Consider the following 19991-nt stretch of genomic DNA (forward strand, 5'->3'; position numbering starts at 1 on the left):
AATCTCTATTGGCACTAGCAATATCATAACTGTAAATCCCCACCCCCCCACCCCTGAAAAAATGAAAACTCACTCCAATGATTCAACTATAACCAAACCATGTGACCTACAGCAAGGACTGGTGCAAAGGTACCAGGTCCAGCAGTTTAGTCACTGGGTCAGTTCACAAAAGCTTTGAGTTAAAGATGTTTTTTCATGAAAAAAAAAAATAAGTTAAAAAAATCCAACATACACTTTCACGATTTATCAATTTAATTCCATAAGATTCTAATCATAATAAAAAAAGGGGGATCCGATAACGTCTAAGTTAATAATGAATTTTAATTTGATGCTTATTTTGCTAGTACTGCAGAGTAAAACTAGAGGACATGCACAGTACAATCCCCATAAAACTTCATGTATTGAATAGTCAGTTGGTAACAGTTAATGAGATAGCACAAGCATTGGTAATGAGGGCTGCCCTGTGGTGGCAACCATTGGCTTCTTGAATTTTTTTTTCCCCAAACCAAGTTATTGTGTAATGAAATAATAAAAAAAAGGGCACATATGATAAAACATTAGTCTGGTACAGCTCAGAAAAAATAGATTTTACTCATTGGTCAACCCTCGTCAGTCTACCTTTCGCTCACACACAGGCTAACCAGAAACCCTGCGCTGGCTCCGGTCTGCAGCCTGGAGGAAATACTCACCGTCCATGCCATTGTGCTGCTCGTAACTCCTCTTCCCAAGGATGGTTGGGGAGCCGTTGTTGAGGATGGGGCTGGATTTAATGGGAGTCAGACTACCCATGGAGATGATGGCACTCCTGGGTGGGTCTGGTTTAGGGCTGGGGTGGGCCTCTGCAAGGACAAACACAAAACAAGTATGTCAGTAATATACATCCCCTGCCATGCATGTAAATACAAAATCAGAGCTGTATGTAGCATGAAGTAGATGACTGGTTCCTCCATAAACCCTGATAGTCTGATGCTCAATAACCAACACTGATCAAAAGCAGACATGCAGTTCCCTAGATACATGTGTGAAAGACTCCACTATATATCAACATTATATTAATGAAGATATTTTATAAGTTATAGACGACTCATCCTAAGTATTTCCTTGCTGGTATACAGCATGTACCAGTAGTACTCCAAGATGTGAAGACTGTTTTTTTTTTTTATTAATGCATATTTTCTTTTGTTAGCGAAAACAATACGGAATATATATATATATATATATATTATATATATATATATATATACTATATATATATTAGATTTGCATCAGAGATAATCAAAAACGGTCCTGTTGATATTAGGAACAAAGTAAATAAAAAGGTCCTTGTTTGAACAAATTTCCTGGACAAGAGTAGCCACTTCCATTCATGGAAGTGTGGTTACTCTTGGTGTGCAGAAAACAAATACCAGGAGTTACTACACAGTAGGTTGATATAGAAGCACCTTCAGTGTATCCTAATTCATGTTGGAAGGGATGTGATGGGTATAATATGTCGGAGCACTGGAATCGTTTGTTACAGCAGGCGCTGTTGCTTACCCAAATATCGCACAACAGATTCCAAAGGTTTTCGGACGGTTTGTTTAACTGTCAAAGGGTTCTCGGGTATCTCAGACAGCCTGGTTGTGACTGCAAACAGAAGAAACTTGTTATTGATTACTTTTGACCAGGAATTACTGGCAAAATAAAGTTCAACAGGTTTCCCACTAACAAGTATATCCTTCTAACTTACACTCTGCTTTGATAGCGGCGCTGTTCACTGCTGTGTAAGGATGCCGTCCCAGGAACTGAGGCCGAAGGATATCTCGGCACAGCCGGCGGGCAACCTTGGTGAGATTGGTGGTCTGTAGGTAGAAAGCCTGCCGTGTCTTCACAGCAAACTTGGGGCTCCCGCTGTGCCTCATGGGCAGTCCATGGGGGCTCTTAAGGGAAAATAAATAAAAACATTTTTTTTTATTAACTCTTTCAGCTGTTTGATGGCAAATCTGTTTTCAGTAAAACCAAACTAAAAGTTTAAAACTGAAGCCAAGTTTACCGTGAGAAACAAGCTCAATACAGCTAATGTATTGCCAATTAGACCATGTAGAAAAATAAAATAATGCATTAATACACATTAAACTTTATTACTTTCCTAGTACAGTCGCCACTACATAGAAGGGGCGGTATAAACTGCCACACAATAACCAAATTGTCCCCCAATCAACAACAAAACACGCGTGTATGCGGTTAAAACTCTTTATTAACACACGCAATATACTAATTAAAAATTTTTATTAAAACCTATGAAAGTAACAAAAAGTGATGCAAGTGCAAAAATGTACAGTACAGGTAGGCTACAGTACTGCTAATTGTTTCCAGCGAAGAACTCTTTGATACGCATCTGGACAGTCTTTTTTTGCAAGTATGGACTGTCAGCGTTTTCTAAAAAAATCCCAATTCGGCTCTACACTGCTCCATAGCATGCCGCAGTGTCAAAAGCACAGCACGCACACTTACGTCAACACTGTGTTTCAGGCAGAGCGTCCTGGTCATCAAGGCAAGTCAAAGTCAGTTTTGGTTGTATTTTTCACAAGCACACAGTCTAACAGAGACATTTTATTTACACACTGAATTTTTGTGCTGATGCTCATCACTTCTCTTTCTAGCCATTGTTGTTGTTGCAATCAGTGCTGTTTTTTGCCCAAAATATACAACGTTCTTAACACTGTATAAACGATGCCTTTGTTATTGAAATCAATGGGAATGGCAAACGCTATTAGCCCTATGTAAACGGCTGCCTGAAATAACCCTGGACGGTGTATGTGGTGGATACTGTACCCCCATTGTCGCTGCAATCAGTTGCAAGTGTCAAATCACATGTAAATGATGTCTGAGTAGAACTGCAGCTCATGTGATATATTCTCTGGGTATTTGGATGTCTAGGGCTGTTTTCATACCACAGGCTACTAAGTATGAAGCAGCAGTTATCCCTACAGAGGGCTGTCAGAATCAATCAGGCAAATCATGTCTTAACTTTTGATTTAATCATGTTACCATATCAAAATTATTAAGGGATGCCAATACGAATCGTCTATCTGCAGCAAAGTTTGTGATACGCTACCGAAAAGGGCACAGAGTTAGTAGTGAAACTGTCAACGCCTTTTCATTGTACAAAAGCATTATTAGCCAACTCAAATGATACATATTTCTCTCTGCACACTCACGCACAGACTGTATTTATATGTATTCTCTGCCAATAAGAAAATGGGCGATTACCATGTTGTTGCGGTTGGGTCCTGGCCGCTCCCCGTCTAGCCGCGTTGGCATCCTCAGGCCTCCGTACTTCTTCCAGTAGGTCCAGCAGGAGGCGCACAGCCGGCACTGCATGTTAGGGGGTCCCCAGGAGTACCATTGGTACGAGTAAGTGGCTTTGGGAATCAAAATAAGAGCATATAAGCAGCTCTCCCTGAACCCTGAGGGATTATAGCAGCATGCAGCAAGAAAAAGTCAGATCATATGATTTTTATGGTATTTCTTCTGTACAGACAGACTGGTTTCATCATATAGCCTCAGGATACTGATATGCTAAAAAATGTTTTAAATATGCAAATGTGACAAATAATTGGACAGGCAGTTCCACCTTTAGATGTACTGTATTTGGTCAGATAGAAACAACAAGACAAAAAAGGATGAATCTGCTTTTTAAAGGCCATGGCCCACTATCCTTATCTGTTCAGACACACAGTAATAACCTGGAGCCATTAGTATAACCAGGATATTAATACAAATTCAGGCACAAGAGATGCAAAGCAGGTCGCTAGAGAAGCTGCCATTTTTTTTTTTTTTTAGTGTGAGCTTTTCCCAGCATGACAGCATTTCTCTGCTTCTCTATCAATGATTGAACAGACACCCGTCTCAGATCACTGTGGAACAGTATCTTTCAAGGCTTTACTCCTTCACTTCAGACATGCATGTTTGTGCCAGGCTAGGAGTCCAGTGTGGAAGATAGCAACGAGAGAGAGAGACAGAGACAGACAGGCACACTCACTGTAACAGCTCTCGCAAGCTCGTCCCACTCCTGTGCTCTGTCCGGGCTCCCCTGCCACTGCTCCTGCTCCGACACCAGTTCCAGTTCCGGCTCCGGCTCCAGCTCCAGCTCCGACACCAGCTCCATCTCCGGCTCCATTCACCAGGCCCTGGTTAGGGTTCGGTTTTATGTGATTTACATTCAGCTGGTTAGGGTTTGGCTTGTTACTGCGGAGGAGGAATTTTAACACAATTACGAGAGCCCTCTCAAACAATTGCAAACACATTTGATCGAATAAATCTGATGCAAGTATTACACAGAAATGAAGCCACACATACACAAACACAGAGGGTATTGCTAGGTTAATAGTAAAGACCATTCATCAATAGCTTAAACACTCACGCTGGTTTCACAGTCCGTGATTAAAAACACTAAAAAAAGACACCAACTCCAATAACAAAAGTCTTTAAAATGAGGATTAGCATCATTAGCCTCTTGAACTATCTCACCTAAGATAACATTAATGCTATTCAGGGTCAAACCAGAAGTAAATTATTCACAGTCTCATTTCAGACAGATTTTTTAAAAAAATCTAGGCTTAAGTTATGAAATCAAGAACAGCTTTGTTGGTAAAATTAACAGCCTTAACTTATTCTTGTACTGACTCATCTGTGCCGCAATTATCTTTTAACAAAATGACAGTGGAGTGACATTTTGAGAATAGAAAAATATTTTGTCCAAGTTGCCTTAAAACGTTATATAAAAATTTAAAAAAAGAGAGCGTTAATCCTCTTTGCAAACACCGTCCTGCAACACATTCCCTGGCAATGCTTACTAGTTCGGGATGTAGACCTGTTTGAGTTTACTTTCTGCCTCTGCTGCTTTTAACCGTTTCTGGGGAGAGAGATGTCACGTTAGTCAGAGGAAAAGAAATATAGCAAAAAGTACAACTTCAACACAACTGGCTGTTATTCCTATGTAGTACAAACACTAAAACACTACCTTTGCCCCTCTAAGCAGCTCAATAATTCCTACCCTCCTCATGAAAGTATAAAAATATTTTATTTTATATATAACGTGTTGCCAATTTACCAATTCTCTTACTTTTTAGTAAAACCTCTTATTTTAGCACCACCCTTAAAAACAAGCCTACCCAGTCAATCAGACAGGATTTAAAATCAGTACTTACCTGCTGTACATATCTGTCAGTGGTTTTCCACATGTAATAGTATTCAATTATGCTTGTTAATGACTTCCATGGCAACTACAAAAGAAGACAGTTAGCCCTTTTTAGCATGACATCCAGACATTTGCACTCTGGGAAAGGTGGATTGGGCTATCCTTCCAGACATTCCAACTGTGGTCTGAAAGGAACCAGAGGCTAAGTAGTGCCGAGAACACAGCATTTTCACATGTGCAGGCAAATGATGGCAAAGTGTAAATGTGATAATAGCTGGTGCAGAACGCCAGATGAACACCATTCTTTACATACTGCAGATATGTAAAGAAAATCCCATCATTTAGGCTCAGCTCACCGCAACCACCCCCGTGCTGACCTCCGAAGCGTGTGCAGTCAGCCGACCGCTTTTCTTCACACTGCAGACCCACCTTGCAGCCACCTCAGAGCTACAGTGTCGGAGAACAACGCAGCTCTGGGCAACTTACAGGCAGGCCTGCAGGTGACCGGCCAGACCACAGGGGTTGCTGGTGCACGGTGAGCTGAGGACACCCTGGTCGACCTAAGCCTCCCCCCCCCCGGGCGGTGCTCGGCCAATTGTGCACCACCCACTGGGAGCTCCCATCGGTATTGGAATAGCCTGAACTTGAACTGGTGACATCCAGGCTGCAGGGCGCATCCTGCACTCAACTCGGCCCGCCTTTACCAGATGCAGCACTCAGGAGCCCCATGCCTAATTTTTAGTGGCCGATAAACAGACTTTACAGCTGCTAAACACCATTCACAGCAGGATCATGTAGGTTTGGCACACGCAAATCACTTTGCGTGCATTCTTACATCACCCCCCATAATGTATAAAACAATGCCCTCGAGTAAAGAATAAGAAGCATCCTGAAACTGAAAAGCTACATTGTGTCTTCAAATGTCTTGCCTGCAAGTATAATGTACAGACACCAGATGGCGGTCCAACCCAAGAAATGTTGAGCACGGTCACAAGACTGTGTTGATATTGTAAATTACAGCTGCCTCAAGACACTGAATCCAACCTGCATTCTAGAGCTGTGAGCAAGAGGCTCCACAGGGGGCTTTAAACTCCTCATGAGACAGGAAATTTATTTTCTCATAGAGGGAGGGGTTGCTGGATCATTAAGTCCAACATCCCTTGGCAGCAGTAGTGATCAAACATAGGAATTAGACCACCACAGATCAGAATTTCTGGTGTAAAATAAAACAAACAAGGTCTAAAATATTTAAAACCTTGAAAATCAATCAACAGCTTGCAAACTGCAGTTTTCAGTGGACGTTTCCATAGCAACAGCACCATCACATACCATGCTGGCACTACATGAATGATTTTTTTTGTTGCTAGGCAGAATAAACTGGAGAAGACAAACAGCCTTTGAAACGTACTCTGGGAAATCTTCAATAGGAATGAGCTGGTTCTGATTCTGCCTGTTGAGGTTTATGACTTCTTGCTTGTTATCTTGTTACCTGTTTGCTTGGCTTGACAAGTTGCCCCCTAATTAGAAGATGTTATTGTAAAATAGCACCTTATTAAGCCTTCCATTTGTTTTAAAAGAACATTCCTTACTAGTACAACCTCTACTTCTAAGGCCAGTAAGCGGTACTGTATGACCAAAAACACAACATAGCGAGTTGTAGACCATCAAATGGATCTTGAATGAGGAATAAATGAGACGTATCTTTTCGTATAAATACATGCTCCCCTGATCTAATTTACAATACTTCCATAAGCAGCATTTAAAACAACATTTATCCTTTACCCAAGACACATATGGTTCTGTACTTCACCAGCATGCCTCAAAAGAAACAACCGGAATAAAAATACATCACCCAAATTAAATGCGGATAAAAACAGTCCAACAAAAAATTAACATATAAATCAAGCAACATAACTCATCAGGACACGTAGTTATATTGTGACGTGCATAAAGCAATCTCTGTCGCATTGTGTCTTCAGAGTATCGTTACACTGCGAGGGGAGACAGAAATGTGCACACAGCAATAAGAACGTGACAGACCATCACTACATGAACTGACACTCACAAAGTCCTGCTGGATGTCTGTGAAGTCCTTGCCATACTTCTCCAGGGCTTCTTCGAAGAGGTTTGCCTCTGACGCTGACCACTCTTCCATCTCATCTCGGCACAGAACAGGCCCTCCCTGGGGCACAAGAGCTGAAATTGCCTTTGAAATGTCATAGACATTCTTGTACAGGGTGTCCATGGCGTGGAACTATGTAAAGGAGACAATAATAGAGAGAGAGTCTGGCGGTTTCCATTAAGCTCACATTTTGAGATGTTACAAAAGTAGAATTTGCACTTGCATGTACCATTTGACTTGCCACAGACAACAACAGACAAATTGATTCTGGGAGTTGTAGTCTTTCTTGAGAGAAAGCAGGTCACAGAAAAGCTTTAGAAAGAAAACATGTAGTGGTTTTCCAGATGCATGTAACAATGTGTCATGCAAGGCCAAAAGACACTGTGCAGCAGGAAACTTGTATGCAGACCCAAATCCTAAAACTGTTTATTCCAAAGAGACTTTACATACCAAAATTCGAACACCTGAAACATTTTCTTTTGAGTTGTTTACTACAGTGTAACACATTTGATACATTGTATATATGTAAAAAATGGAGTGAAATAGACAGGGCACTCACGAACATGTGTTACAGAGTGTCCTTAGCAAGCTTGATAATTAGAGTAGCAATTTTCTATATTTATGTAAAAATATGAAACATAAAAAACTGTATGTGGATAGGCACGGTGCTTCCCAGATTCAGATACTATAAATAACTTACACAAAACAACTCTAAAGCAAAATAAATCACAAATGGATAAATCACTTATATTAGAGATTCCATTATATCCTTATCACCAGGGATATGCATCAAAAGGGAAATTTTCAATTGTTAATCCAAGTGTCATTTTCATGTTTTTATTTCACAAAACACATTCAACTTAACTAGAAAAGAAAAACAAAAACAAAAAAAAAAAAAAAAAAAAAAACCCACACGTTTGAAGCTACCCATTACATAGATAAATATATAGATATAATGCACAAGGCCATGGCTCACCAGGGTGATGTCCCTTGAGGCAGCAGCAGCACTCATGTGCAAGCTGGGCTGTCTGATGGAGCTGCTGCAGTCAAGAGCTCTGGCAAAGGTACCAACAGAGCTGGACAGACAAAGACAGAGAAGGGGTTATCCTGACTTCAACCAAATCACTGTTAAATACTTGAGTCCACTGAAAAAATGTGTAGAAAATCCCTGTACCGTGCCACCACCAAGAACTGATCTATCTGTTTGTCCGTCAGGGGGCCGTTTGGATCCCAGACTTTTATTTCAAGTTTCGATTGGTCTCTTCCATCACCTTCACCTGTTGAAGAAATTAGATTTTAACCTGTGTTGCCCACTTCTGCAGTTCAAGCATTCCAGCAGTTCACCATGTCAATGGCTCTAGTTTGTTCTCATTAATTCAATATAAAAAGCATAAAACATGTAAAAAGGGGGATGGGAAGTAATAAGACAATTGTTTTCAATCTTAGTTTTCATTTAAAAAGCTTAACTGTATAAATGCCAATTAAGAGTAAAAGGAAAATATAAAAAATGAGCGCAATTACAGAAAGTGCGACTTAGAATTATTTTTGTCCTTACTAAATTTAATAAATGCTTAATTTGTTACAGCACAATAGGAAACGTGTAGAGAACACACAGAGGACAGGTTGTGTAACACTGTAGATCCATCAAGGGAGTCCCCTATTCTTTGTCACATAACATACTGGTTTTCAAATAGGAAACTTTTTTTTTTATTATTTTTTTTTTAAAAACACAGTAGAGAAAGTAGTGTCTTTGTAAACTGACAGCGGAGAGCAATAAACAGTATATAGATACCGCTGAAGTTTATTACAGTGAGGATGTTTAAAAAGATACTTCTTGCCATTAACATTTTCCTAATATTTAAAACCTTGTTTAACAACCCCGTCATGATTCTCCATTTACTAACTCTGTTGCAGAGGGGACCGAAATTATAGTTGCACACACCTAGTGGCCATTTCTAAAACCACAGAATGAGGACAAACCACTTACAAACAACAAAGTCATGTGAAGTTTTCCAGGGAGGAACCTACCTTCTTTTAAAAGGTCTGTGATATCTGCTTGGTATTTGTTTCCCACCCTGATTTCCCCTTTATCTGCAAGAAGGGTTTTCTGCTGGGGGTCATACACAAGGGAATAAAAAAACACATCCTAAGAGGAAAAAAGAAAAACAGGTTTAGTGATATTCAAAGCGGTGTTGTTAAAAACCGAGCTGTATTTAGTTTTAATAGTAATTCTCCTGCTCTGTATCGTTGGGCCTCAGGTGACACACACACACACACACAAAAAAATATATATTATATATAAAGAGAGAGAAATGTACACAGAAAAGATGGCACTTTATGTGATGTGCATCCTAAGAATACACACAGATTTACATAAGTAGTAGTTAGGTGCGACTGTAGGCGGATGCATTCGCACTGAAGTATGTGGGCACCATGTCTGGGTACTTGCCTTTTGTTCTATTGAATGTAAATGATTGGTGCCAAACCTATTTCACTTTCCCCTACTCACAATCCATTGTGGGATAGGCTTGCCGAACATGCACGTCAAGGAGGGAAACTACATTTTAAACAGCATACTACACTGAATGACCCTAAACTGAAATAGAATACTGTGATCTCCATAACTCACAGACCAGATCATGAACCTCTACCAGTTATAGGAATTTAGGACTTCTACCAGCAAGCTGATTTTGAAATGACCCAAACATTCAACAGGACATAAAAATGGAACAAAATACATGGTGCCCAAACCATCATGAGTAGATTCAACTGAATTACCAATTGATTTATAGACCACACTAAAAAGTTTGTTTTGACTGGATATGGACAGAGGTCCTTTTTCACAAGATATCTAGCATGGTAAATGAATACACACACATTCATTACAGTGGTCATTACAGACAGATATGGTAGTCTTTGATGTATGCAGTTGATAGGAAAAGTCACCATGTATGATCACAAAAATATCATTGTCGCTTACCTCCCTCTCCAGATATGACTTTAGAGCCTCTGTTTCATTTAATAGTGTAACACAGCATTTACCCCTAGGTGAAGAGAGAACAAATAAATAAATAAATAAATAAAAATAAACTGCAGTGAAGTAAGTCCACCACCAGGTGGCAAAAGAAGTGAAGAACAGTTTCCCCCAAAAGGGGCACTTCACTCAAATGCTGCTGTCCGGTGATGCAAACTGCAAGCAATTAGGGGATAAGCAGATCAGAGATGATAGCAGTCTTGGATTAAAAAGCAAGGGTGTATTATAATTGTGGCCTTATATCTGACCCAGCAGACATTCTATGACTGTTTTAAATTATTAATTTAAAACAGTGAAAGCTATTTAAAAGAAAGGAGGGTCAATGTTTTGCATTACAGTTAATAGTGAGCCTGGGAGACTTCTGCACTTATGGTGCAGAGCACATAAGCTTTGGATAGGTTTGTTCTTTATTGATAACTGGTGGGTTTGAAGTCCACAGAGGGGATAGTGGTTTGGGGAAACTGGTTTTAGTTTGACCTCAAATTAATGGACAGCTTAATAGTTTTTGTGCGAGAAGAGTGTTTGCCAAACATGGATAACAAAATAATATCATCATCACACCAATTTGCACTTGTACTGGCAGGATGTGGGACCGCATCTAACCCAGGACGTGTGTGTTTTACCTGATGTGTGTGGCTGGTAAAGATTCCAGCTGCCGGGAGAGAAAAAGCTCTCTGTGTCTGAGCTGGTGCTTCTGTTTTTCAGGAAGGTCCACTATTTCTGGGTTCTCCATCTCCTCCTCCAACTCCCCTGAGGATACAAGAGGGTCATGCAGTCACACTGGGGGTCTCCAGGAGCGCTTCATCTTGAACATATTCAGTACTGGGAATAGTTGGTGCGACAGCCTCTCACTAGTGCAGGCACTGAGAAAAGATTCAAACAGCAGGAACCCCTTAGGGTCTAGCGCAAGACCAGAGGGGTTTGCTTTGAATTCAAAACCCAAAAGAATATGCTCAGCAAGTAAAACTAGGCCCCAGCCTCCTCTATATCCTTATGGCTGGGAATAAGCAGCGTCAGTGGGGATAACACCATCACCAATAATCAACAGTGACAACGAACAGTGGATCTTCAAGCAAAAACCTTAGTCTTAAAGTGGGACGTTGCAGATTCTTCCCTACCCTGTAAAACCCTCTATAAAAACTGGCGTGAGTACCAAAATCTGTTTTGCAACAACCAGAAAACAGGGTTTTTATTTTAAAACAAGTACAGAAAATGTATAATTGTGCCAACACCTTGCACCAAGTAAGATAACCATGAGAAATATAATGCATCCTTATAACAACACTAGTTGCCTTTCACTACACTATCTATTCTGCTTCATAATGAGATTACATGCACAACTGAAATTGCATTTTGGGAGACAAAATAAAGGGTTTCTTTAAAAAGACGGAACACTGTATGCACATAAAGACAGGTAAGAAATGTATTTATTTATTTAATTTTATTTTTTTCTAAATGGCCCAGCACAACAGTGTTTAATTTTTTAAGTGTTTTTCGGGCGAGACACTGCTGTAAGTGGCTCTGCAGCTGATGCATAACAGTGTTTAATTTTTTAAGTGTTGGGTCAGAGTCGTTGTCGTGTTTATAAGTTTGAGCATTACGTTTCTGGTTCCCACCTTTAAGGTTGCTGAAAAAAATGACTTACTTTTTTTACCTAAATCATCCACAAAAGCACACAAACCCCATTCCTTTCGTTTCCATATTTGCAACACTGTCATTAATGGCAAACAAATGTGTTCAGTAATACGTTTGTTTACCAGTAAACCACTGGTCATTTGGTAAGGATATTCCTATGCACAGACACACTGGACTGTGACACGTTGGAGGACCACGCTTGTGCTCTGTGTTTCGGGTGAGACACTGCTGTAAGTGGCTCTGCAGCTGATGCATATTTCACACACCCAATTCGCTACGTCATCTTGGATAAAGGTGTCTGCTAAATAAATAATAATAATAATAATAATAATAATAATAATAATAATAATAAATATTCAGCTGCAACCTCTTCCCTTTAAAAAAAATAGGGGATTATAAGAGGAGGCTACCTCACGTGAACAACAAAAATAAATAAAAACCTAGATGCAAGAACCATTTTGTGCAGGAGCCATAGACAAGCTCTCCTTGGGGCTGATCAGGAGGTGGAGAAGACAAAAGGAAATCAATTTCAGACTAACGCTTAATGAATTAGAAAAAAAAAAACCTGGCTAACAGAGTTAGACATTCTCTCTGCTCTGAGTCACACAGCTTCATTAAGGGTCTGATTAAGAAGCTGAACAAAGGCAATTAAGGGAGATGCAAGGGTCAGGAGGATCAATCTATCCACCCCCTCTCCACCACCACACACACTGCACATACCCTGAAGAAACAGTATCACTTCACTGCTGACAAACTAAGGGCTTTTTAAAAGCTGTGTGTGAGGTGCTAGGGAGGCTGAGTGCGTACTTGTGACCCGGATTCAGAGAATAATTTATTTATTGCATTTTATACAAATGTATCGCAAAGCACTGTACAGTACATAGCAGAAAAAAGTAACAAACCACAATACATTTGGATAGTACGTCACACATACAACTGCCACAGTCAGACCACTTAAATAACAGTATACACATTTTTGGATGAGGACATTGTTCTAACTGGCTCTGCAGCCGATGCATTAGCTCACACACCCTAGGCTCTAAGTTACTTGGATAAAGTATGTCACACATACAATTTTAAAGTTACATTAAAACAAACCAAGATAAGAAAGCCATTTTAGAAAAGTGCATTTTAGTCTTGACTTGAAAACTGTAACGTTCCCAGCTTCCCTGACAAACAAAGGCAGAGCATTCTATAATTTAGGAGCTCTACAAGAAAAAGCCCTACCTCCCGTGTTGCTTTTGTTGACCCTAGGAATAACCAGCAGTCCCACATCTGCGATCTCAGAGTGTGGTTTGGAAGATACAGGATCAGCAATTCCTGCAAATAACTAGGTGCTAATCCATTAAGTGTCTTATAAGTAAGTTAACAACAAAACCTGAAAATGAACGTTACACTGCACAGGGAGCCAGCGTAAGAGAGGCCAAAACAGGGGTAATATGTTCATTTTTCCAGGTTTTAGTCAGAATTCTAGTGGCAGTATTCTGAACAAGCTGGGATACCACACGTTTTAATACACCAGAAAAAAGTGCATTAAAATAATCGAGACTAGATGAAACAAAGGCATGCATTAGTCTCCATGGAAATAATTGGTCTAAGTTTGGCTATATTTCTCAAATAGTAAAAAGATACTTTAGTAACTTCCCTAATATGAGTCTCAAATGACAGATCAGGATCAAAGATGACCCAAACTCTTAATTTCTAGTTTAAGTTTTGATGAGAGACTGCAAGGGTCGAGCTCACGTTATCCTACATTTCCTTTTAGTTGGGTCTCAAAAGCATGTGTCCGGTTTGAACTCCTTCAACATCACAGCAGTAAACTAATCTTCTAATATTATTTCTATATGCCCAGTTATAGCTTCAGTATAAAATTATTATTTTGTATAAGTACTTGGTGAAAATATGATTTTCAAATACAGAGTCTTTGTTTCTCATAAAGCTCTTCCTAACATATATAAGTACTAAATGAATCCTGGAGGCTAACAACTAATCGCATTTTGCACTTTGCGGATACCCCTGACTGCTTTTTAATCTATGCTAAAATTAGATATCTAAACACTAAATGTACCTTATACTACAGTTCAATTTAAAATGAAATATTGCTGTGGATTTGCCTTCCTACAGCATAATAAAAACAAACTTCATAGAGAAGGATACTTTTCTTTAAAAGAGAGAAATGTCAGTCTTCCAACGTCACTTTAGATAATGCTGCTGCTGTGCTGGGGTTACAAGAAAACTAAATTAGGGACTCAGTGACAGACAGGACCGACAGAGAAATTGAGTGTCTGACTTGGAGATCGTGGATTCATTTGTTTAACCATGAAAATTCCCAGAATGAGGTCACTAAATAACAATAAATAAATAAATAAAAATGATAACATTATTTTGGCAGCCCATATGTGCGAGGCTGCAGCTAAATAGATATAAAAAATGATTTGCAGATTTTGTATTAAGAATTAATGTAAATATTGATATTGCTGGTTTATAAACTACCCAGCCAAGGCTCTCCATCTTCTCTACACACTTTTGTTTTTAAAAAGTAATTACCTTTTTGAATGTGGATAGAGATAGTTGTTGATTTCAGGGGCGATTACCCTACGCCAGGGAATGCATCATGATACTGCAGCAAGATGTGATCCAGCACTACTTAAAGCACAAGGACAGATGCTCCCTTCCAAACAGGTCCCTGTTCATATGTTTCATACCACTACACAGTTCCAGTACATGCTGTCCCACTCATTCCCATGTTACATGTAGTGAAACAGTAAGACTATGAATCCTAGGGAAGTCTTTCTGTACAATTACTTTGTGCTGAAAGAGTTAAAAGCAATGTTTAACATGAGGAACTCAATCCAGTGTGTAAAATATTACCAGGCTTCAGTCTGGAATGCCTCATTAAAACACCTCCACACAGTCTTAAAACTCAGCTCTACCTGGCAGATAGGCTATAAAATGATAAGTTGACGATTTTGTAAAAATGGCTCAGGGTGAGGAACATTCTTTCAGTATGATATTGATAATATCCATAAAATGACAAAAGCACTGAACATGATTTTTCTATGTATCGTTTTTTTTTTCACTTTGACTCGGGTAAAGTCAGTTGTTTCTGCCACAACGTTACAAGTTTCCTGTCTTAAAGGCATTGTGACCCAAATAGGTCCTAAAATGACTGCTGTGAACCACAATATGGTTTTAAAAATGACTAACAGTCACACCTTAACACATGGCGTTTAGCTTGACCTATAAAATATACCAAAAACAAAAGCAGCTGTATGCCCAAAACCTCTCAAACAATTACACCAAAGCTATTGTTATTAAAACACATTGTTTAAGGAGTATGTGTTTTTGTTTTAGCATGCTGCTCCATACTCCATGCTAAGGATTTAAAAACAGTTAATTGGTGTTAGTAATAAAACTGTGTTTCAACAAGTAAACATTAAAACTAAAGCAAATAAAAATCTTAAAGTAACTAGAAAACAAAACAGTTCCATAATTTCCCCACAATGCGTACCCATTAATTGTATGGGTCTCAAATGTTCACTTTTGTTTTAGCAAACATGCATTTAAATTTTAAATCATTAAAGAAATCTGTTCTCAAGCCACGCTTTGACTGTCTCTTACTTCCTGGATCGAGAGAAATTGCCCCCACCCCTTCACTGGCTTTTTTCCTGTTAATAACCAATAAGCTGCTTCTCCAGCTGACTGAGATACTTCAAGCCAGTAACAAGTTTTGATCCAAAAGACACTGCTTAAGTGAACTGACCCAAAAATTACAAGTGCAAACAGATAACCTGAGAAGTAGGCATAATAACTGAGAGCTTACTTCAACTCGAAGTACTATCAGTTACTTTTAAATGAAAATACATAACATTTTTTTTTAAAAACTGCACATTTGAGACCTGTGAAGCTAATGAAGGAGCAAAATGGCTAAGATTAATGGAATGACTTTGTTAGCTACAATTACTTTAAGCAGTGCAGTATTTTACATTTGTGTGTATAACCTCTTCAATATTGTATGTGAATGTCAATATAACATTTGAATAAATGAAATACTAAATTACACAGAAATGCCACTATAAATTACTAAGTCAACCTATACACAATTGTTTGCACAAAATATTTAAATGTTTAATCCATTACACCTAGATTCAGAACCACCGTGAAAACTGGACATAATCTACTGCACTTGAATAAATCTCGTAACAAAAGCCCATCTACATCTTACCAAGATGCATGAAAGGTTTTATAAATTTCAGCCAAATAGTTCCCAGAACGTAGCTCGATTCTACTGCCGTCAAGAGGAGTGTCAATACCTGCCACGTAACTACACCTCCATTTGTAAATGTACAGATTTGAGAGAACGTTTTAAAACAGGATATCTGGTACTCCTATCCTTTAAAGACATCTGTTTGTGCGCACGGCTTCAGATAGGCTTCCACTTCTTAGTTATTTCACCAGCAAAGTGAAATTGCACGGGGAATGGAAGTGCACGAAAGATAAGATTTAGGGATGATTGAGACATGGCCAGGTTGTTTGGTTAAGAACTACATGGGTACACATTTTTTAACCTAAACTGAATTCTACATAAAGAAATAAGAGTTAAATCTGCAGACCAGGTCAATTTAATTTATTTTAAAGAAATTGACCTAGCGGTTCAAAAAAGGGTTCTGTAAGTATGCATGGTTTCTGGTGATTCATTTTACTGGGGCATGCTGGGAAATTCTCTCTGGATTACATGGAACTTCCAAAATTCAGTCCATGTCTATTTAGTTAATCTGACTATTTATCCCAAGAGGCAACAAATAGAAAAAATGTAATGAGATAGCTGTTCAAGACTTTGTTTTGGATTCAAAAATTGCCAAACAAGTTAGATCACAGGAGTTTCACTGTCCTGATTACAGACAGAGACTTTTTGTACAACTTGTGTGAAATTCAATGGGCTTCCCAGTTTATATGCCCCACACATTTGAATGTTGGCAAGCACAGTCATTGTGCTTAACATTTAACTTGGGGCTCTCTGTAAATTTACAATGCAAGCTTTAAAAAAAAAATAGACCTGAAATAATTCCAGTAACACTTGAACACTTGTAATAGGAAGTCATAGAAAAAAAGAGAGTGATCGACAAGTTTGGTTAGCTACAGCGACTAGAACTCTTCTTAATAGTATTTTAATATCAGAAGTAAACAACAATAACAATAACTATAACAAGTAACAATAACAGCCATTATTACATTCATTTCTTACTGCCACGTCTTTCCTATTACAAAAACTCAAACCCCCAGAGGTTATTCCCCCCCCCCCCCCCCCGTGATTTAGTGCGTTTATGCTTTCAGTTATAAAAGTAGAATGCTGGGACAGGTTCAGCATTACAATATCTATCAGGTCCACTTAAATACACATTTCACATCCCCACTTACTTGCATGTTTGTCTGCCAGTGCGATGAGGGTACTGGAGATATCTCTCCTTCTATAGAAGCACACAACCTTTGCTTCCACGTTTCCATTAGCTGTCTAAAAAAGAAAAGAAAATTACTGTTAAGAGAACGGTGCAGCAGGTTAGCCAACAGATACAGAACCTCAATTCATGATACCCTGGTTTAAATTAATGTTTTCCACTGTCATATATTGCATTTGTGTCATCTCTTTTTTTTGGTTTGTTACAACATATGTACAGTAAATTATACAAGTGTGTTTTATTGGACTAATCAGACAACTTTATTAAGGTGCACTTTTACACTGCTTCAAAAATGTGAATTATTATACCTTATTCAGTTCTTCTATCCTCCTTATTAAAAATGGATTACTTGATGAATTTTCAAAGTAGACATAATCTGTAACAAAACACAAAGAGATTAGATTTTAAATGTATACATTAAAATTATATATAAAAGATGATGTAATGGTCCTGATTAGGACTACGTTATATGATGTTTACCATAAAAAAAGAAAAAAATGCAGCCTTTTAAAAAAAAATAAAAATAAAAAAGACTTTTGTTAAAACAAGGCTAAAACTTAAATGAGATGAGATATGAGAGGAAGTGGCATTATACCAACTATAAACCACACATACTCATCATTCAAAAAACATAAGCCAAGTGTGATATTATAAAATCAGATTTTTACAATATCATTGTTGTACAGCACAGACGACTTCAAGTGACAAGTGCCTCAATTTAAAGTTTTTTTTTTTTTTTTTTTTTTTTTTTTTTCACAGTGTACAAACAGACAGTCATAACGGAGCGCGTGTGAATGCTCTCTTCCCAGAGACTGCCCAGATTCCTGGCACCAATCCACACTCAGCAATCAGCTCTTTGGCTTGAAGTCCCAGTGTTGGTTGGTTTCCTAATCTTAACCCGGTGACAGTTTTTGCTAAATCAGCCCAGCAGAGTTTATATCAGGCAGGCCCATTCATCACCTCGACCTAACAGTAAGCAAACATTTATTTGCACCAACTTCTGAATAGCAACCCATGCCCCCAAAATATGCATGTTAATAATACATGGTTCCTCTATACAGCACAGTAAACTTTCAGAGTTTACACAACAACTTCAGTTAGTGTTGTTCAGCAATGTAGGCCTAGGTTTGAAATCATGGCATCTATTGAGCAACTGTATTTCAGTCAAATCATTTGAGATAGTGTCGACTTACCAAATGAATGCTATGTTTTACATGTCCATATATGGAAAAACTATAAAATGACCATTCACAATACAAATAGACACTGATGGGCAAGGATATAAAGACTCATCTTGAAACAAATGAACATTCAGCTGTGTCCTGAAAAATCTATCATTTGTTTAACCACAATTTTTTTTTTTTTTTTTTATTATTGTCTCTATCATAAAATTCTAGGTAATGCTAAATTTTGGCCATGGCTATACAGTAGCTATCCTACAATCTTGGAGTATTAGCTGTTCTTTAAAATACACAGAATTCTGGAGTTGGAGCGACCCACAGACCATACAGCAAAGTCAAACCAATTCCAAACATGGTTTACTGTACCTTGAATGCAGCAAGGTGCATTCAAACATAACTAGAGTAAAATCTAAAGGTCTGAGAGGCAGCAAGTGCTCTTAGTTCTAGGCAGACAATGGAAAGAAATACAGGTTGTATACAAATGTTTAAGGGTAATAGCTAAATAACTGTTGGCAAGGTTGGTTGCGTTAGTAAATCGATTTATACACACATTTTTTTGGAATGCATTTCCTATGAGGGAGGAGTTTGTGTGCAGCTCACTGTTATTAGCATGTTATTAACTGGTTTTTGGATCTTTTGTTGTTTGCAAATTCAGTGTTTAAGTCAGAAACAATGGAACAAGATGCAGACAGTGGCGTGGCAGGCAGCAGAAGAGCTTCCACCAAAAGCTCTGTTAGCACACCTCAGTCTTGACCTAAACACCTCCTGCAATATTATTCATTGATGGAGAAAATGTAGCTCTGAATAGTTAAACATTTGCAAATAGCAAAGAACAAAAAAAAAAAACAAAAAAAAAAAAAAACTAGGTTTTATATTGTTTGTGTATTTGCACGCACCTATTAATCCTTGAAAGATTGTGTGTGTGTGTGTGTGTGTGAGAGAGAGAGTCAGAGGGGTGAAGCATGCACCATGAGGCAAATATATAGTAGTAGTACAAATAAACAGGAGTTTCAAATTTAAAGTTTAAGCAATACAATTGGAGACAGCAAACATCAGCATACGGTACACATGCAATAAAACAAGCGATTAAAAAGTAACCATGTCCAGAAGCTGCCTCCAAGGCAGACAGAACACAGACAGGTTGTGCAACATTTTATCCAGAGCCTGAGGAGTCTTTTTCTCTGTTCCACAGAATTGTTGTGGTTTCATTTTCAAATAAGTGATTTTGTTTTTGACTTTTTTTTTTTTAAAGCTTTGGCACTTCAGTTCAACTGCTCGAGTCAGATTCCAATTCGATCAGACTCTGAAACCACAATCTTTCTTGAATGTAGTCTCGAAGTCGCCTTGGTTATAGGCGTCTCCTAATTAAACAAATAATAAT

At 38.5% G+C, this 19991-nt stretch overlaps 1 protein-coding gene across 4 annotated transcripts in view; it reads right to left on the reverse strand.

The window, feature by feature from the left end:
- Nucleotides 1-19991, reverse strand: part of LOC121324453 (metastasis-associated protein MTA1-like) — a 37619-nt gene that overhangs the window by 12890 nt on the left and 4738 nt on the right. For all 4 annotated transcript variants that reach the window (XM_041266348.1, XM_041266351.1, XM_041266349.1 and 1 more), the window contains exons 2-16: nt 17738-17805; nt 17392-17485; nt 10962-11088; nt 10285-10348; nt 9333-9450; nt 8479-8581; nt 8281-8380; nt 7248-7436; nt 5193-5267; nt 4839-4897; nt 4025-4230; nt 3253-3404; nt 1730-1919; nt 1537-1626; nt 690-839 (exon numbers count right to left, since the gene is read on the reverse strand). In XM_041266348.1, coding sequence (XP_041122282.1) covers nt 690-839; nt 1537-1626; nt 1730-1919; nt 3253-3404; nt 4025-4230; nt 4839-4897; nt 5193-5267; nt 7248-7436; nt 8281-8380; nt 8479-8581; nt 9333-9450; nt 10285-10348; nt 10962-11088; nt 17392-17485; nt 17738-17805 — 1785 coding nt within the window. The remainder of the gene's footprint in view (nt 1-689; nt 840-1536; nt 1627-1729; nt 1920-3252; nt 3405-4024; nt 4231-4838; nt 4898-5192; nt 5268-7247; nt 7437-8280; nt 8381-8478; nt 8582-9332; nt 9451-10284; nt 10349-10961; nt 11089-17391; nt 17486-17737; nt 17806-19991) is intronic.

Source organism: Polyodon spathula, chromosome 12 (genome assembly GCF_017654505.1).
Source record: "Polyodon spathula isolate WHYD16114869_AA chromosome 12, ASM1765450v1, whole genome shotgun sequence".
Classification (NCBI taxonomy): domain Eukaryota; kingdom Metazoa; phylum Chordata; class Actinopteri; order Acipenseriformes; family Polyodontidae; genus Polyodon; species Polyodon spathula.